At 47.8% G+C, this 27,050-nt stretch overlaps 1 protein-coding gene across 2 annotated transcripts in view; it reads left to right on the top strand.

Annotated features, from left to right (window-relative positions):
• The window catches only part of UBE3C (ubiquitin protein ligase E3C), a 115,481-nt gene that overhangs the window by 55,869 nt on the left and 32,562 nt on the right, over window positions 1–27,050 (top strand). The window contains exons 12-18 of one of the 2 annotated variants that reach the window (XM_005205800.3): window positions 2,098–2,255; window positions 2,406–2,638; window positions 12,704–12,808; window positions 13,862–13,949; window positions 14,246–14,340; window positions 15,191–15,323; window positions 25,328–25,575. In XM_005205800.3, coding sequence (XP_005205857.2) covers window positions 2,098–2,255; window positions 2,406–2,638; window positions 12,704–12,808; window positions 13,862–13,949; window positions 14,246–14,340; window positions 15,191–15,323; window positions 25,328–25,575 — 1,060 coding nt within the window. Of the gene's footprint in view, window positions 1–2,097; window positions 2,256–2,405; window positions 2,639–12,703; window positions 12,809–13,861; window positions 13,950–14,242; window positions 14,341–15,190; window positions 15,324–25,327; window positions 25,576–27,050 lie in introns of both variants that reach the window. The other variant, NM_001192188.3, reaches the window with a different exon arrangement.

The raw sequence follows: 27,050 nt of genomic DNA on the forward strand, positions 1-27,050 counted from the left end.
CAGCCAGCTCTCCCAGTCACAAGTCAGTATCTTTTCCTTTCATTGTAGTAAATTATGGACTTTTTATTTGCACGAAGAGTTCAAACCAGTCAATCCTAGAAGTCAATCTTGAATATTCATTGGAGAAACTGATGCTAAAGCTGAAGCTCCAATTCTTTGGCCACCTGATGCGAAGAGCCAACTCATTGTAATAGACCCTGATACTGGGAACATTTGAGGGCAGGAGCAGAAGGGGATGACAGAGGATGAGATGATTGGATGGCATCCCCAACTCAATGGACATGAGTTTGCCAAGCTCCAGGAGATAGTGAAGGACAGCGAAGCCTGGTGTGCTGCAGTCAATGGGGTCAAAAAGAGTTGGACACGACTGAGCAACAAGTCTTTGAGATGGGTCTGTTTTCAGAGAAATATTTCAGTTGGTGTTAATGGCAGAAAGAATCATCAGCAGAGAGTCGAGAGACATTATTCGTGTCCATCCTGGTTGGTTAAGACCACAGGCACATAACTGACCCTTGTTGCCAGTCACTTTTCTGTTGTTCTGTAACTGACTTCATGGGGGTTAAAGAGAACAAGTGAGCTAACGTTGAGTGCTTGCCCCCATCTCGTTTTTGGGAAGCAGTTTAAGAGTTTTGTGCATCCTGGCACATACGTGCATGGCGGGCGATGAGGATTTCAAGTGCGAGTGTTGTCAACAGGGCCACAGCTAAGCAGTTCAATCGTGCACCTAGATTCAGGAAACACTCCCTCCACACGGCAGCTGGTCAGCCCGGCTTGTCCCGTGTTCTCCTCAGTGTTGTTTGGCAGCATTTCCAGTTTTTGTGCTTCTGCAGTGAGTGACGAGGGAGCTGAAAGATACAAACCGTTAGCAAAGCAAATGGCGTTGCGCCTTTTTTCTTCTACTGTGCAGATGGCACAGGACTGGGCTTGATGGGGTTACTTGGCAGTGAGTGGCGGGGGCTCCTGTCTCTCAGGGCTTGGCCTTGCTCTGGGCGCACAGCCTTTTGCTCTTGGCCCCTGTGGGTGATGAGGGAGGTGACAGGGCGGTCGTGCTTGTTCTCTGTGTGTGTGCTCTCGCTGCACTTTTATTGGGGGTGGGTGGCTTCCCTCGGCGGGGTGCTCTGTGCTGAGTGCTGCTGCGTGTCTGGGCTGTGTTTCCGCCCAGCCGGGCCCCTGTGTGAGCGCTGGAGCTGGCCTGCTGACCCCTGAGCGGGGCTGCTGGACACCTGGCACCAGGTGGCTCCCCCTCGCCCACAGCGAGAGCGGCGCCTCGGCGGCCTCAGCTCCAGCCCTGCCTCCCGGGGGACGGTGGCAGCGCTGGAGGGCCAGCCCCTGGAGCGCGCGCCTTGCCTCCTAGACGGGAGTGGCTGCCTGGGACTGAGGACCGAGAGGAGGAGGGATGGGGCAGGTGAGAGCCGGCTGGCCTGCGGGCTGCCGGCCCGGGACTGGATGGGTGTGCGCTGGAAACTGGGGAAGCTGTGTGAGCCCGTGTTCGGTGGGGGTGTAGGCTGTGGGCCCCAGCTCTTGGGAGGGAAGGGGGCCAGCCCACCTAGAACTGCCCCAGGCCCGCGGGTCTCCTACCAGGGAGCGCAGCTGTGGGTCTGGTGAGTGGAGGCGCGGCCCAGGACTGAAGCCGTGATGATCTGCTGCTGCGTCTCTGGGCTCAGTAGTGAACTGCCTCCAGTGTTCCTCAGTTTACGCCCCTGGACAAACCTTTCCTGAGACCAGAACTGTCTGCCTTTGTAGAGGGGACGGGGACGGGGATGGGGTTCAGCGTAAGAAGCAGAGTGTGTGTCCTGAGGAGTGCTGCCGCAGACCCTGACTGCCCTTCAGGGACCCTTGGGGCCTCAGATAAACAACCAGCTTTATCTGGTGGAGAATCGCAGCAGGGATGTTAATAAAGACCGGTGGCTTGGTGTCCTGTTCTTTAATGTACGTTATTTATTAACCTGTGTTGTTCGAGTGACTTTGCCTGCCCTCTAGGTCTTTGAATTGCTAATGTAAATGTTATTTTCCCTGCTTACATTTGTCTGATGTCATGTCTTAATTTGTTCCCAAACTCAGCCATTGTGTTTTTCTCTCCTTTCTCCCAATTTCAAGGTCTATGGTACCATTGCTTCAGGTGATATCAAGGGGCTCGCCTATGTCTTTTGAAGATTCTAGTAGAATCATCCCACTCTTCTACCTGTTTAGCTCCTTGTTCAGTCACTCACTGATTTCCATACATGATAACGAGTTCTTCGGAGACCCCATAGAAGGTGAGAATTCTGAGCAATCCATTTGTTGATGACCTCATGCAACAAATTTTCGTAGATGATAGAAGAGTTTTAAGCCTTTTAAGTCTTTGAGTGTGTAAGAAATGGGAGGGGGAGCCCAAATATAATAGAAAATTGGATTATGTTTTTCAGTTGTAGGTCAAAGACAATCGTCAATGATGCCTTTTACTTTAGAAGAACTGGTAGTGTTGTCTCGATGCCTTCGCGACGCGTGCTTAGGGATCATCAAACTGGCATATCCAGAAACAAAGCCAGAAGTTCGAGAAGAATATATCACCGCCTTTCAAAGTATTGGAGTAACTACCAGTTCTGAAATGCAGCAGTGTATACAGATGGAGCAGAAACGATGGATTCAGTTATTTAAGGTGATGAGTGTATGAATATTTTGTTTACTGAGGTCAAATAACGTACAGGTTTTTTTTTGGATGACTCATTTTAGAAGACTAGAGATACGGGTTTGTTTCCGGCTTGATAATTTGCAAAACTTGTAAGAAAAGTCTTTTTCATTTTATGTTTGCCTCCTTTTAAAGCCTTGTTTTGACATTCTTAAATATATCTGTTATAACTTGCCCCAAGTACTTTCAGTGACAAGGTGATGTATAATTAAAATTTTTTTTATTTTTCAGTAAAAGATCTCTTATGAGTTTTATTTATTTAATCTTAAGAAATTGATTAACAAAGGTGGAATAAGATCATTAACTTACTGCAAGTTGAATATAAATTATTTTAAAATACCTTCATTTTTAACTGTGCAGAAAGAGAAGTTATGAGTTACTGTGGCTGAAATGTTGGCAGGAAACCACCACCACTGAGAGAATACAACTACTGGGGTGGAAAAAAGAAAAGAAAAGGGTGCTTGACTTCCCGTGAAATTTCTGCAGCAAACACACCCGTCAGCTAAAATCGCTCATTAAAGGAGCAAGAGCAGAAGAAATGCATTTCCCAAATTGAGCGCTAGATTTACAGCCCGCTTAGCGCCGGCGACCTCTGCACACTGTGCTCAGCTGGAGTCGTCAGCTGTCCCTTTGGGTCTTTTATCACTGCTTTGTCAAGCTATCTATTTAATTGAAAGAAGTTAATTGAATGAAAATGATCAACTAAGCTTGTATTAATATTGCTAATGGAACTTTCTTCTTGGCCATGTTTGGAGAAAGATGTCAAGCTAGACTTTAGGAAAGGCCCATTAATGCTTGCACTTAACCTGATGGGCTAATTAAGGGCTGCTTATTCATCCTGCGAGCCCACGATGGGCTCTGTGCGGCCCGTTCTGCCTGGTTTTACAACACATTTCACTTCTGAGCACCAGCATTAGTAGCAGTGAGAGTAACTGATAATGTTTTGATTGCACTGAATACAGTACTAATGCATCATTGAATTTATAATATGTGCGGATTGATGTAATATATATTTGCACAATTTATTTTAATTACCTGTCTCTGTATTCCTAAGTAAACTCTTAAGGTCACATGTTGAGCCCTTAATATGTCCTTGCTTAAAGACTAACACTTTTGCATCTTTTCTAAGTTAAAATAAGCTATGTCACCCATTTAAACTTGTAATTCTTGTGTAAGCTTTTCCTGGACGTGGCTGTTAATGGTAGCATATGTTTTTCTTTTAACAATCTAATTAAACTCTGGGATGTTTGTTAGTAAAACTTTCCACTATGCATGTTATCAGGTTTCGTGTACAGTATCAGATACTTTCATTATTTTATAGCACCTGTTCACAGTCTTGTAATTTTCAAATACCGGGCCTTATCTTTAGCACCCAGAACCTTCTGAATTTAATCATGCTGTATTAAGATGTTTTTCCCCAGTCCTGCTTTATTTTGCATAAGCATTAAGTGAAAATTCTGTAGTGAATTTGTATTTAGGCCTCAAAATGATTCACTACTAGTTTATTAAGGATTGCAGGGGTTTTGTTTGTTTTAAAAATTAGCGTGAGCATTCACCTTTTCTGAAACAGGATTGTCTTTAGGTTTCAAATTGAGTTATGAAGATCTGAATTTAGAGCAGACTTGTTTGAAGACAAGTTTTTGAATAAGATTCCTCCTCTTTGTAAAGATTTTGTTGTTATCGTTCTGCCTGCTGTTGAGCTAAGCCCACCCCCCACCAAAAAAAAAAAAGAAAAAAATCAAGGCACGGTCTCTGAACAGAGTCAGCTGATATTAGTTATTTTCTTTTCAGAAAAAATTGTCTTTAATATGAAGTAGAATTTAACTCTCAGTGGTTGCTGTCTCAGATGGTGTTCTGAGGACTTCACAGGGACCAGTCCACGCGAGCGGTAGTTCTGTGAGGAGGGTGCGGCAGGCGCCCTCGTTTTACAGATGGGGACACTCAGCCCGGGGTGGCGTAGCCAGCGTGTGGACTGTGCTGCTCCTCTCCACCGCCCCTGGGAAGTGTGACGACGAAAGTTTAGCATTTCTGTATGTTTCAGTGTCACATTTGAGGTGAAGAATTCAAGGAATCGAATCCACCAAAGAAAGCAGTAGCGTTTTGCAGTAACTGCCTGCATTCTGCTGATTTTGACAGAGCTGCGCGTGAGGAGACCTGGCTCCTGCAGCCGCCAGCCATTTTCATTTTTAGCTCCCGATGGTCCTCCCAGACTGGTCTCCTAGAGGGGCTCTGGGGCTGGTCACGGAGCAGACCTCTGAGTGGATGGAGGCATCCTTCTTTGTCACTGTAGGAACCGAGGTCCGTTCTGAGCCCCACACTGACACTGCTAAAACAGTTTGTACGTTTATCAAATTTATCAGCTTCTCTCCGCATGTAATTTACAGCTGTGACTGCGTTAGCCCTGGCAGGAGACAGGAACTCCTGTTTGATGTGCTTTTGTGAGCAGCTGCCAGGCTGCCCTGGAGTTACCCCGAGGGGGGAAGTTGTGCGGGAACCTGCCTGCTTACTGCGCTCATCTGTGCGCAGAGGGACTCGGAGAGGAGGGGCTTTCTCCTACCTGGTGGTTGATTTGGATTTTTCAGTGTCAAAAAGACTGTTTAAAAAGTGAAAACAGAAAACCACAGCAGTGCCCTAGCTGTGATTGAACCGTGCTATCATTGACTGTCAGTGTGACCAGTGAGGCAGATCCAGGCTTCCTCTAAAGTGGCCGAGCTGCCTGCCATGTCTTTGTCTTTGAAAGTTTTTTTTGGCTTTGGTTTTGCCTACTCAATAAAGTGGATACCTTAAGAAGTAATTTTGTAGTGTTTTAAACATGCTGGAGAATACTAATAACTAAAGGCTCTATAAGACTAGGTTAGCCATCGACAACAGGAATCCGTATCAGATACTTAATGACTTTTATGGGCTGGGGTGTCATTACTGTCAATTATTTTAAACACACACAGTGTTTATCCCCAGAACCCTGGCTCTGCGCTGTGCTGGGGAGCCATAAATGAAATCGGGCAGTCCCTGTTCTTCGAGCATCACTACATAAGGAAAGAGACTCGGCAGGAGAGCTGAGAGCACGCAGGATAGACACACAACCGCTGAAGTCATTCTGAGCTGACGGTCACATGGGGAAAACCATTCTGGCCTTCTGTAAGAGAATAATCTTAGAGCTGGTACTTCACTGGTTTTTCTTGTATTTTGTTTTTACATATTCTTCACTAGGAAATCAAAATCTAAAAAACTCTTTATTATATATTGATCACATCACACATTTACCCAGTTAGATACCCGTAAATCATGTGCCTTGTCCTATGCTTTGTTTTAAAGTTTTAAGGTAATTACCTAAGATGTTTGATTTTGCCCACTGCATTTAAGATCAGAAGATTATTACAGGCGCCTTTCCAATTGTGGAGTATATATGCTTTTCTTTGGTTGCACTAATAAAGCTAAATATCAGTGATCTCCTCTTAGAAATGTCATAGTTGAGTGTTCATAGCTTTAAGTCCTCATCAGATATATTATTTATGTGTGTAAATTTATTTTATGATGTAAAATGTGTATTGCTTAAGACTATTTCCCTAAGGTCAAGATTTTCTTGCCATCTTGATAGCCAGTGGACTTTAAAACATACAGTAATCTTGTGAAACAGTGCATGTTAATTTAAAACCTTGAGCTGGGACAGTTGTCAGGTGTGACTTTCATGAGACATCTGTGTGTTTCTAACCAGTTGTCTGCTTGGTCTTTGAACATTGGGTTTAAGGGACACCTGCTCGTGGGTGTCACTGCTTGGTTTCCAGCTGTGTGGCTGCCTGGACCCCAGCTCCCTAACAAGAGAGTGACCCCAGGGCCCTCAGCAGTGACAGCCCGGAGTCCTGGCCACCAGACCACCAGGGAATTCCTTTGTTTTTCACTGTAGTGGCATATAATCAGTCAGACGTAACAGTTTAGTGCATTTCTGAATATTTGCTTAAACAATCTTGTTAGTTCTCAAGTATTTATCTAAGGTTTAGCTCCAGCATGGAAGAGCGTGATACGGGAGCCGAGTGAAACGCATGCATAAATGTGAAAGGGCGCATTTATACTGTGACAGTCTCCTAAAGCTGTGTGTTGCGCTGGCGCATCTCAGTCACCCTGGTGTTCACTTGTTGGCTGCCTCTGTTCATGTTTCTTACTCACTGGTTCTCGGGTCTCACTGTCTCAGGGTCTCCTCAGGGCCGGTTGACAGCTGCTGCCTGGAGTTAGCGCTGCTGCTGCTGGTGCCCTTTGCGGGTGCTTGTCAGCGGAGGCTGCAGGCCCGGGCGCAGTCAGTCCCGCGGGGCAGGCGTGGTGGCTCCTGTCTCAGTGTGCGGACTTGCACCCCGTGACTGGAGGCCTGTTCACGTCTAAACCTGCCAGTCTTTCTGTGTCCGTACTGTCTTCTGTAGCAGGCATATCTGCGCCGGGAAATTTGATAAAATTTACTGAGAGGAAAACTGTCTTTTTGATCTCAACACTGGGTGTCTGTTGATCCAGTTTAAACTTGTTACTCCAGTTTTCATTGCCTTTGACATCTCGCGTCACTTCATGTGGTTTTTTAATGGTTACTTCTGTGAGCTTTGGTTTTTCAGCACTAAATATTTCTAGCAGCTGGTGGTACTAAAAATGAATGTACAGAAAGGGAATGTGTTTAAAGGTGTTTTGAAATCACAGAATTTGAGTTTTGTCTGACTCTTTGTGACCCATGGACTGCATCACGGCAGGCTTCCCTGTCCATCACCGTCTCCCAGAGCCTGCTCGAACTCATGTCCATTGAGTCGGTGATGCCATCCAACCGTCTCATCCTCTGTTGCCCCCTTCTCTTGCCCTCAATCTTTACCAGCATCAGGCAGGGTCTTTTCCGGTGAGTTGGCTGTTCGCATCAGGTGGCCAAAGTATTGGAGCTTCAGCTTTAGCATCAGTCCTTCCAATGAATATTCAGGGTTGGTTTCTTTTAGGGTGTACTGGTTGGGTCTCCTTGCAGTCCAAGGGACTCTCAAGAGTCTTCTCCAACACCACAGTTCAGAAGCATTAGTTCTTCAGCCCTCAGCCTTCTTTATGGTCCAGCTCTCACATCCATGCATGACTACTAGAAAAACCATAGCTTTGACTGCATGGCTTTGTTGGCAAAGTAATGTCTCTGCTTTTTAATATGCTGTCTAGGTTTGTCATAGTTTTTCTTCCAAGGAGCAAGCATCTTTTAATTTCATGGCTGCAGTCACCATCCACAGTGGTTTTGGAGCCCAGGAAAATAAAATGTACCACTGTTTCCACTTTATCCCCCATCTATTTGCCATGAAGTGATGGGACCAGATGCCATGATCTTTGTTTTTGAATGTTGAGTTTTAAGCCAGCTTTTCCTCTCTCCTTTCTCCATCATCAAGGGGCTCTTTAGTTCCTCTTCACTTTTTGTCATTAGAGTGGTATCATCTGCCTATTGTAGTTGTTATTTTTCCCAGCAGTCTTGATTCCAGCTTGTGCTTCATCCAGCCCGGCATTTCACATGATGTGCTCTGCATATAAGTTAAATAAGCAGGGTAACAATATACAGCCTTAATGTACTCCTTTCCCAATTTTGAACAAGTCCATTGTTCCATGTTCAGTTCTAAGCGTTGCTTCTTGAGCTGCATACAGGTTTCTTACAAGGCAGGTCAGGTGGTCTGGTATCCTCGTCTCTTAAGAATATTCTACAGTTGTGATCCACACAGTCAGAGGCTTTAGCGTACTCAGTGAAGCAGACATAGATGTTTTTCTGGATTCTCTTTCTCTGATCCAACGGATGTTGGCAATTTGATCTCTAGTTCCTCTGCCTTTTTAAAATCCAGCTTGTACATCTGGAAGCTCTCGGTTCATGTACTGTTGAGGCCTAGTTTGAAGGATTTTGAGCATTACTTTGCTAGCATATGGGTTTCCTTGGTGGCTCAGCAGTAAAGAATCTGCCTGCAATGCAGGAGACCTGAATTCAGTCCCTGGGTTGGAAGGATCTCCTGGAGAAGGGAATGGTAACCCACTCCAGTATTCTTGCCTGGGGAGTTCCATGGACAGAAGAGCCTAGCAGGCTACAGTCCATGGGGTCACAAAGAGTCAGACAGTACTGAGTGACTAACACTTTGTTCTCATGTGAGATGAGTGCAATTGTGCGGTAGTTTGAGCATTCTTTGGCATTGCCTTTCTTTGGGATTGGAATGAAAACTGACCTTTTCCTGTCCTGTGGCCACTGCAGTGTTTTCCAAATTTGCTGGCATATTGAGTGCAGCACTTTCAGAGCATCATCTTTTAGGATTTGAAATAGCTCAGCTTGAGTTCCATCACCTCCACTAGCTTTGTTCATAGTGATGCTCCTAAGGCCCTCTTGACTTCACACTCCAGGATGTGTGGCTCTAGGTAAGTGATCATACCATCGTGGTTACCAGGTCAATAAGATCTTTTTTTGTATAGTTCTTCTGTGTATTCCTACCACTTCTTCTTAATATCTTCTGCTTCTGTTAGGTCCATACTGTTTCTGTCCTTTATTGTACCCATCTTTGCATGAAATGTTCCCTTGGTATCTCTGATTTTCTTGAAGAGATCTCTAGTCTTTACCATTCTATTGTTTTTCTCTATTTCTTTGCATTGTTAACTTAAGACGGCTTTCTTAACTCTCCTTGCTGTTTGGAACTCTGCATTCATATGGGTTTTTCTTTCTCTTTCTCCTTTGCCTTTCACTGCTCTTTTCTCAGCTGTTTTTGTAAGGCCTCCTCAGACAACCAGTTTGCCTTCTTGTGTTTGTTTTTCTTGGGGGTGGTTTTGGTCACTGCTTCCTGTACAGTGGTACAAACCTCCGTTCATAGTTCTTCAGGCACTCTGTCCACCAGATCTAGTACCTTGAATCTCTTCGTCACCTCCTCTGTATAATCATAGGGGATTGAATTTAGGTCATACCAGAATGATCTAGTGGTTTTCCCTACTTTTTCAGTTTAAGTCTGAATTTTGCCATAAGGAGCTGATGATCTGAGCCAGAGCCAGCTCCAGGTCTTGTTTTTGCTGACTGTATAGAGTGTCTCTATTTTCGTCTGTGAAGACTATAATGAATCTGATTTTGGTAATGATCCTCTAGATCCAGTTAAATTTTCATGGTTTCTTAAAATTTGTATTTTTCTCTACAAGTTAGAAAAAATAGTTTAAATAAAGGACAAAAATGTTCTTAGGAGATATGACATTTCTAAAATATTTTGGAAATTCGTCATGGCTCATATTGCCAAATATAACATATAAGAATATGTGTCACCCAGTTAAATTTGGATTTCAGATACACAGCAAGTGCATTTTAGATACAAGTATATCTTGTGTGATATTTGGGGCACATTTATACTTTTTAAAACCCTGTATTTGAGATACGCTTTGAATAAAGCAATATTTGAAGATAGTCACACTAAGAGTTCTGTTTGCTGCTTGTCTGCGAGTCAGCTTCACTGGCTGAGCCGTGCTCTCCCTGCGTCTTCAAGTCTGGTTTCCTGTCCGCTTTCAGAGGCGCTTTTCCGCAGTGGCTTCTGCTGCCAGCCCTTCCTTGCTGGCGCTCAGGCCCGGCTCACCCTGTGCCTTGTCCTTGCCTCCTTCCTCCCCTCCCCCACACCCATCTTTCTCTTTCCTTTTGTTTTTATAAGGTTTTATGTATGTATTTCCTTCGGGCTGTGCTAGTCTTCATTGCTGCAGGGCCTTGGGAGCAGGGGCTGCTCTCCAGTGGCCATGACACGCTTCTGGTGGCGGCGGCTTCTCCTGTGCAGCGCGGGTTCTCGGGCATGCGGGCTCCGGGGCTGTGGCTCCCAGAGTTAGCTGCTCCGTAGCATGTGGGTTCTTCCTGTATGAGGGATCAAACCCGGGTCTCCTGCACTGGCCATTGGATTCTTGACCACTGAGCGTCCAGGCAAGCCTTCTTTCCTTTATTTTTGAAAGAGGATACAGTGATACCAGGATAGGACATTTTATGTTACTTCTTTTTCATCTGTAGAATATCAGAGTATGGAAGGGAATGCCTATATTGAAAGTGTATGTTCGGTTTCACAGTAATTTAAAGTAAATTATGGCATTAATTACTTCTGAAGAGTTGGATCATGTTTGCCACCTCTGGAACAGAACGTCCTCGGCAGGAGAGGTTGGCCGGTGTTGAACGCCAGGAGGTGGAGGACAGCGTGTCTCCTGGGGTCAGGCAGCTGTGGACGTGAGCAGATGACTGCTCTGCAGAGCGCCATCTCCTCAGCTGTGCTGTGCGGAAGTGTCAGGACTCGGAGGGGGTGTGGGGGCGATGGTGAGGGCCACAGGCGAACGGGTGCCTTTAAATAAACACATTAACTGTCAGAAGGCGCGGCTTTTGTCAGCAGTTGTGGGTGGTGGATAAATTTCAGCACAGTAGCTGTTACACCTGAATTCACTTAGAGTACCAGTGTGGGTGTATGAAAGGAGAGATGCTGTTCATCGTGCCCAGGGATCCTGCTTCTGTCCCCACTGTTGGACGAGTGCCTGCTGCTGCGCTCCGTGTGAACCCCGCCGAGTTTGTCCCGAGCCAAGAGAGCACGCAGAATGTAGCTCACCGAGGTATCCTTCCTCCTGGGGAGCAAAACTGGGAGACACCCGGGAGTCCGTGTGATAGGTCATCGGCCACGCCCTGCTGTGACCAGCAGTTAGCCAGGTGGAACTGGACTCGCAGGCCACTTCCACTGCGCTTGCTCAGTCGTCATCAAGCACCGCCTGTGTGTGGCCTAACCCCCGAGCAGGCGCCGCCGCTGAGGGTGGAAGGTCACACGCTCTCACTGCTTACCTGTGCTGGTTTCTTGCTGATTCAAAAAGGACATGCCGTAGCATCACAGTAGGCTTTAAGATGCCGTGCAGTGGACGTCACAGCAGAGTTGGCAGCATATGCCCACCAGTGTGAAAGCTGTGTTCTAGATCTTGAGTGGTTTTTACTGGTGTCGTTTTGACCAGGTGGCCGAGCTCCTCAGGTGTTACTTTTTCTCTTTCCTGGTTATATGATCCAGCTGGAGTCTGTGTCGGGGAGGCCTGAGATAGCAACCAGGGACCCCTTCTCTCCCACTTTGGTTGGACACAGAATGACATTTCCTAATGCTTAGTTCAAATTGTATTTTACTGAATTGGAAGCAGTGTGTACAGAAGCTTGGCTGACTATCAGAAAACACGGTCAGAGTCACTAAGTACAGAGTGCTTGCAGGATCCTCTCCTGCTTACAAAGGCCTTGGTCTTGTGAAGACCCTTTGGTCTCCCTGTTTTATGTTGGTTTATCTTTGTTTACTACACACGCATTTCTGTTCCGTGTGTAACTTGGTGTCTTCTGAAGCCCGACAGTACTGTTAGGGTCTTTAATCGCACATCACAGGGTTTAGCACTGTCAGTCGGGGGTGCCGACTGCGCTTCTAGGCAGGCGGTCGTATTCCGTGTCGGGGGGCTCACGGCAGGGCTCTGTTTATGGAGGGGCTGATGTCCCCTGAGGGGGCAGCAGTGTGGTCTGGGCTGGGATAGCGCGTGGCGTGGCATTGGGCAACCAGAGCGTGCGGGAAGGCTTTCTGGAGGAGGGTCGGCTGGGCTTGTGTAGGATTCGGGGGGTGCAGACGAACAGCAGAGGCTTCCGTCCAGGGACACTGGAAGCACCTCTGGAAGGTGCAGAAGGCGCGTGTAGGATGCTGCCCCCCTCCCCCGCACCTCAGGTAGAGCGCTTTTCAGGAGAGTTAGCGTGCTTTAACCTCAGGAAAGCCGCTCAGGTGAGCTTATACATTGCCACGTTGTGTTTGAAAAATTGCCGCCTCCCTCGTAGCTTTTAAAAGTCAGCCCTTGCACGTTTGCGTCATTTTCTGTCTTTGTACAGAAGCTTCCTCCTGTGGTCACAGAGCGAGACCCTCCTCCGTGAGCGGGTTTGCTGTTGGGAGCAGCCCCTCAGGGAGGACCCCCGTCCCGGGCGCTGAGGGCAGCCATGCGTGCTTCTGCCTCCAAGCTGTGCGGGCGTCCCCGGGCTGCCTGCCTCACCTGGTCCTGCTCCCCTCTCAGGTCATCACCAACCTGGTGAAGATGCTGAAGTCCAGGGACACGCGGAGGAACTTCTGCCCCCCCAATCACTGGCTGTCAGAGCAGGAGGATATTAAAGCAGATAAGGTATTCCTGGAAGATCTTTTACATATTTTTCATTAAACTTATTTTTTCAGTTTGTATCTTTTCTGAGAAGAATAAATCTTTTAAGGTTATTTATCATGTAATTAACAATTAGGAGTAAACTTTTGTTGCTGACTCTTAGATCACAGAACACATAACAATATTACTGGCTGACACATGCATCCTGCATTTGTTGTTAATCCTAATTTGCTTTAAACCACAAAGTGTATTGACGTGTAATGGTTTTTTGGGGGAAGTTGAAAAACTTTTGCTTTTATTGTATCAATATATTTTTGGTATTAATACTTAAAAGAGATGGAAGTTATTTGTGACTTTCTAAAGGGACAGAGACAAATGTGAATATTACTAAGATCTAGATGTAAAGTAAATTCAGTAGTGTAACCTGTTCTGAAATAATGGAAATAACATTACCAAAGGACTCAGGGTGTTTTTAAACACATGACTGGATTCATCTCAGAATCTCGGGGCTGGGGGCAGAGAGTGACTGGGTATGTAAGAAGCACGACTACAGAAGTGTTAGAGAAGAGACACATCAGGAGCGTCTCAGGAGCATGGCTCTGTCCGCACACACGCTGCATCTTTGCATTAAGCTTGTGGCTGGCGCCCAGGCTGAAGAGCTGCGGCCGGTCCTGTAGTGGTGAGGGCCTTGGGGTCGTGGGCCTTTCTGACGGGTCGGATGAGGGGACCTGAGAGACAGTGGGTCAGTACTTAACAGCCTTATTTGGCTACTCATTCACACAACTTGTTTTAGTCATGAGAACGTGAATATTTGGTAATGGTAATAAATTGCTAGATTTTAAGGTGATCTGGTTTCTTTGTAAAGCAGTCATTTTGTGGTGACTTACTATGTCCAGATATTACATGTTGTTGACTAGAGCAAGTAGCGATTTCCCTGGAGTGTGTTTAGGAAAAATAACTGCAGTGTGACAGTGTGAAAGCGTGGCCCGCATCGGGGAGAGTGTGAGAAGGTCTCCTGGGAGGGAGCGGGCGGGTCTGAAGCCAGGACCGCGCGCTGAGCAGGCTGTCGCCCCGCAGGTCACCCAGCTCTACGTCCCGGCGTCCAGGAACGCGTGGCGGTTCCGGCGGATGGGGAGGATTGGGCCCCTGCGGTCCACGCTGGACGGTGAGTGCCCTGCGCCCGCGCACCCCCGTGCCCCGAGCTGGCCGAGCATGGGCTGTGTGCTGCCGCGTGCGCCCTCCGGGCTCCTGGCCTGTGGTCTCTGACTTTAGTCATCCGGGTCAGGAGTGTCATCGCCGGAAAGCGCCTCGTGCCTGGGTAGCCAGCCCCCACCGCCCCCCCCCCTGGCAACCCCAGTAGCGCCCCCTGTGCCAGGGTGTCTGTGAGTGCGGCCTAGCAGAGCGCAGCCCCGAGTCTGGAGGGGACAGGCGGGCTCACAGGGCATTCTCTGGTTGCAGTAGGTCTGGAGTCTCCGCCGCTGTCCGTGTCTGAGGAGAGGCAGCTCGCCATCCTGACCCAGCTGCCCTTTGTGGTTCCGTTTGAGGAGCGGGTAAAGGTATGCTTCCGGTTGGTTCTTTGCAGATCGACTCAGCCAGTTCAGTGTGAAAAAGTAACACCAGTGGGAGATTTTCTAAAGCCGGCTGGTGCCTGTGATTGAATAATGTATTTTCTTACTAGATTGTAATAGTTGACCATGGTTTATGAAAGCATAACCCAACCAAATACCTCTTGAAAGATGTTTTGTTTGTATTCACCAACTTACTTAGCGAATTTCTGAAAACTGCCACACTTCACTACTTACAAAACAGCTTCAAGAGGGTGTTTTTAGGCCTGCCCACTCTTCTCACAGAACATTTGACACTATTGACATTTCTTCATTAAAACACGTACATTAACACAACATTGTAAATCAACTATACCGGTAAAAAGTAAAAAAGGAAACCTCACACACACTCGCACACTCGTACACACATGGCGTCACATGGCTCCTGACCGCCCTCTGCTGGACTTCTAGCGTAAAACCAGCTACTGGGTTTTTCTCACCCGGGGGCTCGCCCTACTGATACCAGCATCGATGCACTGCTTCTCTCAGCTGCTCTTCTTCCTGCTCCACCTGGAGTTTTATAGAAGTCTCCAGAAGGAAGTACCGAAAATGTGCCACAGCATGAGATTTTAAAAGTTTGTTGTGAAGTGGGGAAAAGGAGCAATATTACATAAGTACTGCACCTTTATTGATAAGGCATAACATCAATATTTGGTATCTTGGCCTTTAAAACTTGCCTCAGAATTTATGCCTCAAAATTTATTAAAAGAGTTAAGGTTTATTTAACAGTTTCTTCTTCTGGCTGCTTGTGTTTGTAACAAAATGTTGTTTTCAAGTAAGCTTATAATTTCTCCTCTGTTAGATCTTTCAGAGATTGATTTATGCAGATAAGCAAGAAGTTCAAGGAGATGGTCCATTTCTGGATGGAATTAATGTCACAATAAGAAGGAATTATATTTATGAAGATGCTTATGACAAACTTTCCCCTGAAAATGGTATATATCATTCTCTGTATGTGTTCATATGGCAGGGGGAGGCGGAGGGGGTATAGGAAAGGGTGATCATTACAAAAATTAGTGTTGATCGTAAATTACGTCAGATTTGGGGGAATGCATATCTATTATCAAATAATAATTCTAAGATTGGCAAGTACTTATTGCTACAGAAGCCTTTGAGATACTGTTTTTGTTTTTGTTTAAGATAAGAAACTCTTCCTGCCCCCAAAAATGTCTTTAAAATTTAGTTGACAAGCTTTAATTATAAAAATGTTGGTGGAGAGGCATATACAGACTGTATTTTGTTTATAACAGTCTATGTAAATATCATAAAATGTAAGCCAAGTTAAATATACTCAACACCATTGCAGTCCACATTTCTTGATAAAAAGGTAAGTGTGCTTCAGTGACACTTGTATTAGATAAAAGAGAAGTACATCGTGACGTTACTTTGGACGGCGCTTAGAGGTGAAGGACACATTCTTGTCTTTGTTAATCTCTGGCACTCAGCTTAACAGTCTTAGTGTCACCGATGTGTTTGCTGATGGTTCAGCTTCAGAATTTGGTGTCCGTGCTGTCACCTGAAATGAGTGTTACATCGGTGCAGGTGGTGCGAGGCTGTCAGATGTGGGGTAGCAGTTGCCTGTTCTAGGGCAGCAATTTAAGTTTCTTCCAGAAAAGCAGAGCCTCTCATTTTGAATATGTTCTCTCTTCTCAGATAAAGAGCTGTTTTTGTCATTTTGTAGGAATGGCAGAGGAAGGCTGACATCAATCACTTGTTCCCTTACTCTGTTCTCGATTTTGTGTGCAGAATTTTTGTTTTTCGCATAACTTAGTTTTGTTACATAATCTATGCTGTAGCCCGCTAACATCAAGTATCGCAAACTGAGGCAGACTTTGAGCTCCAGTCTGACTGCAGACTGAGTGCTCCACTGTGCAGGGTACTCTCACCTGGGACGTCATGTTTTCAAAGCTTTTTGTATAAGCGAGGCAAAAACCAGATACCCTGATTCCTAGTCTAACACATTTTGGGGAAGAGCAAAAGCTCGACCTCCTTTGGGACCTGCAGCTCCTTAGAGGCGAGCCACAGTAGTTGTGCTGTGTCCGTGTTGCTGTGCTGGCAGTCCTCTGTCTGTGTGTCCCGCTTCACTGAGGGCCTCGTGGTCTAAGCCAGGGTCCCCACAGCTAGCGCTCAGTAGATGTTTGTTGAACTTGTGTTTGAAAACAAGAAAAACGAGCTGTAACAGGGTGTTAAATTGGCCACGATTGGCAGAGTGTTCAGGGAGGAGCCGAGGTGTGCTTGATGCTGGAGGCTTCCTGAGACGCAGGACGTGAGGCAGGACTTGGGAACCAGGAGCCCAGTGCCGCGTGAGGGGTCACGGGGGAGGGTGTGGCTGTCCACGGCAGACCCGCTTCTGTGCTGGTAAATCAGGGCTTCCGGCAGGGGCTCGAATATGTCTGAGCTCTTCAGCCAAAGTGAGACTGTGTGTTAGCAACAGTTTTCAATTAACTCTAAAACTGTTTCATGGAGAGTATGCCGTTACTGCTCAATGACACAAGCCCCAGATTCCTAGACACAAGCCCCAGATTCCTAATGACTGCTTAAGCTTGAGAGTTACTCAGAAGTTGGCCACACGCCAGCTCTTCAGTCGTGCATGCTGATAGCCTCACCGAGTTTAAAGAATTTGGAAAAATCATATAATATCTATATTACAGTGCTTTAAATCTTTAAAGTGTTCTTTAAGTCTGACCTTATCAATTAAGTTTTAAACCATATATTTGATATTTTGCTATGCAGATTGTAAAATTAAATATCATCTTAGTATGTTTAATTTACTTACGGAAAATTGGTTTGAAGTGCTTTGTTGCCTAGTCATTTACATGTAATCAATTAATATGGTTTTTCCATATATCATCTAGTCACAGAAGCAAATAGTGGCCATTCCTTATGGGCTCTCGTATCTCATTGTCGTCTCAGAACAGTCTTCTGAGTTGTGGGTTTCGCCTCCTTTGACATGCGAGCTGACGTGGTGGAGCTCAGAGCAGCTGGGTGGTCTCTCTCACAGTTGGGAGCTCGGCGAGCAGGGTGACGTGTGTTTCTCCATGTGGACTGTGGGCAGGGAGCGCGCCTGCCCTCGGAGCCCGTGGCTCTGAGAGAGTGGAGCGGGCGCCTCCCACCACGGCGCTCTCCGTGTGGCCCACTGTGTGGGGTGGTGGCTGGAGCCATGCTGGGCTCCGTTCCTGAGAGCACGCTCTGCTCCTGCGTGGTGGTTTGGTTTTGTTTAATGGGCAAGATTTGTTACCTTGTTTTTCTGAAGAAGAAATGATAACAGGGTAAAATCAATGTCCAGTTGACCCTTGAACAATGCAGGTTTGAACTGTGCAGGTCCACTTAGGCAGATTCTTTTTTTTTTCCCAAGAAATACATTGGCAAACTTTTTGGAGATTTGTGACAATTTCAAAACACTGGCAGATGAACTACTACTACTACTACTAAGTCGCTTCAGTCCTGTCTGACTCTGTGCAGCCCCATGGACTGCAGCCCACCAGGCTTCTCCATCCATGGGATTCTCCAGGCAAGAACACTGGAGTGGGTTGCCATTTCCTTCTCCAGTGCATGAAAGTGAAAAGTGAGAGTGAAGTCGCTCAGTCGTGCCCAACTCTTAGCGACCCCAGGGACTGCAGCCTACCAGGCTCCTCCATCCATGGGATTTTCCGGGCAACAGTACTGGAGTGGGGTGCCATTGCCTTCTCCCAGCAGATGAACTACTCAACCTAGAATACTGAAAATATTAAGAAAAATTTGTCATGAATGCATGAAATATATGTAGATGCTAGTCTGTTTTATCACTTGTTGCCAAAAATATGCACAAATCTATTATAAGAAATTAAAGTGTATCAAAACTTATGGAGACAGAGGACATCTGTAGGGCCCCCGAAGCTGGGAGGGATGGAAACAGGCACCAGGTGCTGGGGGGAGTCGGAGCTGTGGGAGCCGCCTGTCTGCATGCAGTCCACCCGGACGATCAGGGCCGCCTCTGCTTGCTGCTGCCCGAGCCCAGTGTAGCCGGAAGCTGAGCCCCACCTCCGCCTGAGCACGCCCCGTGCCAAACGGAGTCCAGTGGAAAGTGCCCGCTTGCACGTCCCTGTGTCTCCCTCATGGCAAGCGCAGTCCCATGAGCCCCAGAGAGTGCTGCTCATGGCGCTGGGTGCACTCCCTGGGCGCAGGGAAGAGGCGGGACGCTCCTGGGAGATGTCCAGCTGTCTGGTCTGTGTCCGCAGCTGTGGGTACCACCCCTGCAAGGCAAGGAATCCAGCGTGAGGACCACTGTCAGGGAAAGGGAGACAAAGGAAAGGAAATGTGTGAAGATGTGGCAGCAGCTACATGCAGGCACAAGAGCTTGGCACTTCTTGTGACATCCCTTATCTCGTATTGAAGGCGTGCTCAGGACACCATAAGAAAGGCATTCCTGCAGACACGATTTGAGAAAAAGCGAAGTCCAGATGTATAATAACGTTTTTTCTTCTATGCATGCTTTTACTAACTCTGTTTAATTTCCAGTGACGTTGATGTAATTAAAAATTACTAAGCAATTGTGATATGTTATTTTCATAATATTTTAAGTTTACATATTTATTTTTATAAAATTCAGGATGGCTTTATGAGTGTAGAAAGCAGTCTGGGTTTAAAGGTGCCATGAGGACAGGAGAAGCAGCACCTGGCCCCCACGGGCAGCAGAGCGCTCCCCGCGCCATCGGGACGGTCACTGAGAAGAAGGGACAGCTGCCTGAACAGGGCTCCAGCCAGACAGCGGTGCCTGTTCTGGGAAAGACCGCCCCAAAGGACAGTTAGTAGAAAGGAGGGCAGGAGAGCACCAGTGTTGAGGCAGGGCCTGTGCGCCTGTGCTCACTCACCCCCAGCAGTCCATCCTTCGGTGGGATGGTGGGAGGGCCAGGACCCGAGGGCCCTTTTTCTGGATTGTTCTGTCGATGCCTGGTCCTTACCGTCAGGAAGCACCTGGTGGTTCAGAACGGCCTTCACGGGAGTTTTGACCTCGGGCGGTGCCCGTGGCCGCCAGACCCCGTGAAAGTACAGGAGGGTCTGCTGGCTCACAGAGCACGTCTCTAATAGAACCTCTAGGCTGGGGCCATGGGGACCTTCCAGGCTCCGTGCACATGGTTCTCCAAGGAGAGGCTCGTCAGCAGAACCCGGCAGAGAGAGCATCACGTGAGCTTGGGAGGACCATACCCTGGAAGATGCCATCCTTGCTGGAGAGAGAGCCAAGAACGCCCCCAAGCGGGGCAACACATTCCTGCTGGAGAGGCGTCCGGATGCGTCACGTGACTTCACAGGACTTCCGGCTGAGCCGGTGGGGGAAGGCATGAGAGGGATGGGGGTGGTGACAGGCGTGGGGGGGCCTCGGAGCAGGCTCTGGGCAGCCAGAGGACTCCATGTGAGGGGAGCGACTGGGCAACGACTGCCTCCAGCCCAGGCCCGACGATGAGGAAGAGACGCCAGAGAGGCAGTGGAGCCGGGAGACGCACGGCAGACGCCCGAGCAGGGCCTTCTGCTCGTTGAGGACGGCTTCTGACTTGTGTCACGCCCTGGGTCTTCTGGGATACGGGCGCCTAGACTACAGCGAACAGTGGGAGCGGGGTCGGTGCTGTACAGACGGGTTCAGAGAAGAGCAGAAACGTCGGGGCAGAAGCTGTGAAGTGTCTCCGTCAAGTTAGGCCAAATGGGCCTGCCCCTCCTGTGCCCTCCACCACCTGCCTCTGCCATCCCGGGCAGCAAGACCACCCCTTTTCCTGCTCCTCCCCCCACCCCCACCCAGCCTAAATGAGCCTGAAGACGGGAGGGGGCAGGCTTCTGTAATGAGCCATTTCCACTTCATAGTAAAGAATCCGTCACGCCGCCCAGTAACACGTTAGCTGCTGTGTATGTGAGCGCCTTCCTGTGAAAACCCGGTGTCTGTATAAGAGACTGCAGTGTCTTCATTGTTGTCCTTGTCACCCGAGTGTTCATCCTGCAGACCGTCCTGGGCAGGACTTGCAGTGAAGTGGGCAGCCTGTGCTTTCAGAAGCATAGAGTGAGTGATGCTGACCATAAAATTAATACCGTGTTAGCTTTCTTCCTGTTTTGACTTGGCCTTCAAAGAGCTATATTACCAAACACTCTGCGTCTCTTTCTCATGATTGAGGAAACTGCTAATCACCTTATCACCACAGGTAAGGGGTTTTTAAAACATGGAACAGTGGTACCAGCCCTGAACGATGAGCAGGACCGTAACAGTGTACACTGTAAACACTCCTCGACGTTCGTTCCTTAGTGCACAGGCTAGACTACTGTACAGCGTGTTCCTGATGCTTCTTCATCACGCCTGAGTCATTATACCCCCAAACAAACGGGGATTTCTTTTTCACATTGTTGTTCAGTCACTAAGTCACGTCTGACTCTGTGATCCCATGGACTGCAGCACGCCAGGCTTCCCTGTCCCTCACTGTCTCCTAGAATTTGCTCTTCCCTGGTGGCTCAGATGCTTTCTAAGGCCCACTTGACTTCACATTCCAGGATGTTTGGCTCTAGGTGAGTGATCACACCATCGTGATTATCTTGGTCGTGAAGATCTTTTTTGTATAGTTCTTCTGTGTATTCTTGCCACCTCTTCTTAATATCTTCTGCTTCTGTTAGGTCCATACCATTTTTGTCCTTTATCGAGCCCATCTTTGCATGAAATGTTCCCTTGGTATCTGTAATTTTCTTGAAGAGATCTCTGGTCTTTCCCATTCTGTTGTTTTCCTCTATTTGCATTGATTGCTGAGGAAGGCTTTCTTATCTCTTCTTGCTATTCTTTGGAACTCTGCATTCAGATGCTTATATCTTTCTTTTTTTCCTTTGCTTTTTGCTTCTCTTCTTTTCACAGCTATTTGTAAGGCCTCCTCAGACAGCCGTTTCGCTTTTTTGCATTTCTTTTCCATGGGGATGGTCGTGATCCCTGTCTCCTGTACAGTGTCACGAACCTCCGTCCATAGTTCATCAGGCACTCTATCTATCATTCCCTTAAATCTATTTCTCACTTCCACTGTATAATCATAAGGGATTTGATTTAGGTCATACCTGAATGGTCTAGTGGTTTTCCAAAGCTAGTGGAGGTGATGGAATTCCAGTTGAACTCTTTCAAATCCTGAAAGATGATGCTGTGAAAGTGCTGCACTCAATATGCCAGCAAATTTGGAAAACTCAGCAGTGGCCACAGGACTGGAAAAGGTCAGTTTTCATTCCAATCCCAAAGAAAGGCAATGCCAAAGAATGCTCAAACTACCGCACAATTGCACTCATCTCACACGCTAGTAAAGTAATGCTCAAAATCCTCCAAGCCAGGCTTCAGCAATATGTGAACCATGAACTTCCAGATGTTCAAGCTGGTTTTAGAAAAGGCAGAGGAACCAGAGATCAAATTGCCAACATCCGCTGGATCATGGAAAAAGCAAGAGAGTTCCAGAAAAACATCTATTTCTGCTTTATTGACTATGCCAAAGCCTTTGACTCTGTGGATCATAATAAACTGGAAAATTCTGAAAGAGATGGGAATACCAGACCAGCTGATCTACCTCTTGAGAAATCTGTGTGCAGGTCAGGAAGCAACAGTTAGAACTGGACATGGAACAACAGACTGGTTCCAAATAGGAAAAGGAGTACGTCAAGGCTGTATATTGTCACCCTGCTTATTTAACTTCTATGCAAAGTACATCATAAGAAACGCTGAACTGGAAGAAACACAAGCTGGAATCAAGATTGCCGGGAGAAATATCAATAACCTCAGATATGCAGATGACACCACCCTTATGGCAGAAAGTGAAGAGGAACTAAAAAGCCTCTTGATGAAAGTGAAAGTGGAGAGTGAAAAAGTTGGCTTAAAGCTCAACATTCAGGAAACGAAGATCATGGCATCCGGTCCCATCACTTCATGGCAGATAGATGGGGAAACAGTGGGTGGAAACAGTGGCTGACTTTATTTTTCTGGGCTCCAAAATCACTGCAGATGGTGACTGCAGCCATGAAATTAAAAGACGCTTCCTCCTTGGAAGGAAAGTTATGACCAACCTAAATAGCATATTGAAAAGCAGAGACATTACTTTGCCAACAAAGGTCCGTCTAGTCAAGGCTATGGTTTTTCCAGTAGTCATGTATGGATGTGAGAGTTGGACTGTGAAGAAAGCTGAGCACCGAAGAATTGATGCTTTTGAACTGTGGTGTTGGAGAAGACTCTTAAGAGTCCCTTGGACTGCAAGGAGATGCAACCAGTCCATTCTGAAGGAGATCAGCCCTGGGATTTCTTTGGAGGGAATGATGCTGAAGCTGAAACTCCAGTACTCTGGCCACCTCATGTGAAGAGTTGACTTATTGGAAAAGACTCTGTTGCTGGGAGGGATTGAGGGCAGGAGGAGAAGGGGATGACAGAGGATGAGATGGCTGGATGGCGTCACTGACTAGATGGACATGAGTCTGAGTGGATTCTGGGAGTTGGTGATAGACAGGGAGGCCTGGCGTGCTGTGATTCATGGGGTCGCGAAGAGTCGGACATGACTGAGCGACTGAACTGAACTGGTGGCTCAGATGATAAAGAATCTGCCTGCAGTGGTTTTTTACCCAGTGTTTGATGCCTGGGTCGGGACTATCCCCTGGAGGAGGGCAACCCACTCCAGTCCTTGCCTGGAGAATTCCATGGACAAGGAGCCTAGGAGGCCACAGTCCATAGGGTCGCAAAGAGTTGGACACAACTGAGCGGCTAACACCTCCCGTTGGTGCATTGCGTGATGTCAGGTGTTAGTAGCACAGCGTCTGCAGGGCTGTGTGCCGGGTAGACGGTGCTGCCGCAGGTGCTGACAGCCCGGTAGCGGCTCTTGGAAGCAGATGATGTACACTTGAGCTGGCAGCGAATGAGCACAGTGCTGTGAACATATTCTCTCTTGCTTTTGACTTTTGTAATAACGTGTTTCCTTTTTCTCGCTTACTTCATCGTAAGAGTACAGTATGTAGCTTGCATACCATATGAAATGTGCTAATTGACTGTTTATGTTATCAGTAAGAGAGGCAAAAGTTACACGTGGATTCTCAACTGTGTGGACCCGACTCCTGAATTGTTCAAGGGTCAATTTACTTAGCCGCCCCCCCGCCAGTCTTACCTCCATAAGTGGGTGCTTTTAATTTGTCTTTTGAATCCAGTGGCAAGAAGACTAGATTTGATTCTAAAAAATACTGTGTTGCTGTGTCCTGTTGTTTATAGAAGTGAGATCTGGGGAGCCACAGACCCTCAGCTCCAGCCAGAACTGAGAGGCGGCTTCTGTGAAGTCTCTGAGATAGACCCCTCCTCCCCTGCCTGGAGTGTCAGTGCCAAGATTCGAGCCAGCAGTTAACGAGTGTGCCTTGGTTGAGCATTTCCCAGTTAAAAAACGTTTATTTACACTTAGAACTTTCAAAATATAATGCTGCTAACTGCTGACATTCAGTTTGAGAAATACTGTATGTGATGAATGGTTATAGTTGTCCTTAAAGCTGAGTATTGAGAGGATGGATGTACAGGTGGTGTTGCAGCCATAGTTACCTGCTTAGAATTCTGAGAATGAACATGTTTGGTAATTGATCAAAATAGATGGAAATAGCATGTCTGTGGAATTCAGCCATCAGTGAAAAGCCCTTCATTTAAGTATAGTTAGATTTTAAATAGTGTGTGTTAAACTACAGCCCTGCCCTGACACTGCTTGCTGCGTGTCCTTGGATAAGTAGTTCACCGTCCCTGTCCTTGGCTTCATCACGAGGGAATGGGCTGTTCTTACCCAGAGATTGTTGGAGTGTTGGAAGTGGTTGGTGTGTGTGTGTGCGGTTCCTGGCGTGGGTTCCTGCCCGGGGTAGGAATCAGAGGTGGCTGTGTGCTCAGCAGGCACAGCATTTGTCCTCCCTGGTGGGGTGGGCGGGCCTCCGTGCAGGGGCGGTCAGGGGACACAGGCTCACACCCCAGGTCCTGGGACCTTAACGCTGACTCTTGCATATCGTGGTGTTGAGGTTCAGTGGAACCTGCGCTGGCAAAACCGCTTTCCAGGCTATTTCCTGGAGGTCCCCTGGTGCCTTGAGATGCTTTGGGTCGGACATGTGTTGAGTGACTGCACACTGCCTGAGCAGTGGCCGCGGCGCAGACCTGCGGTGGGTTCCGTGCCGGGTACCTGAAGGGTGCAGGTGCAGCGGGAAGCGATGCAGGACGCGGGTTACGCGGTCAGACACGCCTGCTCGGGGATTGAGCCAGGCAGGGCCTCTCTGGCTTGCGGAGTTGTCTTTCATGGCCTGTGTCTGGAAGCCCACACTGGAAACTGCCGCGTTCACTGCAAGTGCGTCTGGGGCCTGGGGTCCTGCTTCCGCGCGCTGTCCTTACGAGGACCGTGTGCAGATGTGTCTTGCGTGTCAGGCAGGCTTCAGCTTTGCGGTGTTGTTGTTTTTTTTTTTAATTTAATCTTGTGGCATATTATATAACCAAAATCTTTACCTGTTTTTCAGCCAAATGTTGTTTTAAATGACGATGCAGCCCCTGGCGCTCTCTCATGTCATTCACTTCTTTAGAATGTCTGTGTGACGTTAGCGTCAGCGACTTCTTTGTTTGTCTCTTTGTCTTCCTTGGCGACTTTGTGGGCCCGTATTCTCCTCAGGTCCTAACTCTGCCCGCTCCCCTGCTAGTGTTTGAGTCTGTTACAGTGAGGGGCGGGGTTCGTATTTTCCCCTGAACACCCGCCTGCTGCCCCTGCCCGCTCCATTCTTGAGCAGAGTGGAGGAGTCCCGGGAAGACCGGCTCAGCCTAGCTCATTGTCTCCTCTTAATGTTGGGTTTTTTTAAGCCTTGCGTTAAAATAGTTTTAACATTCTTGCTCCCCTTTCCTAACTTCCTGTAATACCAACTTGTTTTATTGCTTTTTAAAAAGATATTTTCTCCTCACCCCACCCCCCTTTTTTAACAGAGCCTGACTTGAAAAAGCGGATCCGTGTGCACTTACTGAATGCGCACGGCCTGGACGAAGCCGGCATTGACGGTGGTGGTATTTTCAGAGAGTTTCTAAACGAACTACTGAAGTCAGGGTTTAACCCCAACCAGGGGTTCTTTAAGACCACTAACGAAGGGCTTCTGTACCCCAACCCAGCCGCTCAGATGCTTGTGGGCGATGCCTTTGCCAGACATTACTACTTCCTGGGCAGGATGCTCGGAAAGGTAACGTACATTCGGTGTGAACGTGGGTCCCGACGCGGGTGGTGACGTGTGTGCTCCTGTGTGGCTGCTGTCTGCTTCCTTCAGGACCTCTATTCAGAGTTGCTTACGTAATTTTGACGAACCCCTGAATAGTGTTTTCTTTTATTGCTATATTACGTGCATACATACATTAAAAATTATCGGTGTAGGAGAAGGGGGAGAGGACTGGAGGAGGTTAACCTGGGCAGCTACAGTGGCAGTGGTGAAAAATTTTTAAAAACTTACATGCGTAGAAAATAGAGAACATAGTTACAAAATTCTGCTCATACAAGTCTTACCGTTATGACCTGCTTGCATAGGTGGTGTAAATATGTTAAGTCTTGTCACAGTTGCTCTTGCTGATAACTAGCATTGACAGTGATTCTTTAAGGTTCTGCGAAGTGTTGAAAGTGCTGTGAGGCAGGGCCGTGGCCGTGTGCCGTTTCTTTGGACGTGTGGTCCCTTGAGGATACTGCGGTAGCGCTGCAGTGACCAGAGTGTAGCACCGGATGGTGTGCACCGTCTTGGCAAACAGAGCTTACCCTTTGTTGTAGATGAAAGGAAAGTTTAATTATATAACCTGGTGGAGACTTCGTATTTAGCGAAGCAACTTTGAAAGCACATGTTCCCATTGAAGTCAGGAGCAGGACGGTCGTCGTCACTGAAGTAGACCGGCCCTGGCCCGTCTGCAGGCTGCTGTAGCACGGTGCCGCAGTCCGGGCAGCTTACCCCCCCGCGCAGGCTGACTTCTCACAGCCCGGGGCCGGCCTCTGGCTCAGGGCACCACGTGTCCTGTTTGGTGCAGCCCCCGTCCTGGGCCGTGACTGGTGCCTGTGTCTTCACATAACTCCTGTGTCCCCACATGGCGCAAGGGCCCGGGGAGCTCCGTGGGGCTTCTCTGTAAGGGTGCTAACGCTGTTCATGCGAGCCACACCCTCATGACCTAAGCACCAGGGGCCGCATCTCCCAGCACCGTCACGTGGTGGGGCTGGGGAAATCAGACCGTGGCGTGGCCCGCGGATGTGCCAGGCAGAGCCCACAGGTGCACAGCTTCTGTCTGGTTCTTTTCCTTCCCATTTGAGATGGTGGAGAGGAATGCCTGAGGCTTAACTGCCATCCACCACATTTTTAGAGACTGGATTGTAACACAGGGACAGGAGTCAGTTCATCTTCCGAAGGTCAAAGGAATGACCGGAGGCAACTCGGAAACTCAGGGCAGCGGACTGCAGCCCCTGACCAAGTGTCCTCCTCTTTCACTGTTTAAGAAGTGAACTAGGCTCTCCTGCGATGTGGCCGAGCCGGCGGCTTTCCCTGTGGTGGAGCAGGTGGGTGCAGCTGGGCTCTGTGCTCTTGGGCCCTTTCCCTCAGTGGGGACACAGAGGCTGGGGTCTCCGTGGCGGGAGCGGGCTCCCCGTGCCCTGACCATGAAGCCTCTGTTCTCAGCAAGTGCTGGGGTG

This window comes from Bos taurus, chromosome 4, assembly GCF_002263795.3.
Source record: "Bos taurus isolate L1 Dominette 01449 registration number 42190680 breed Hereford chromosome 4, ARS-UCD2.0, whole genome shotgun sequence".
NCBI lineage: Eukaryota > Metazoa > Chordata > Mammalia > Artiodactyla > Bovidae > Bos > Bos taurus.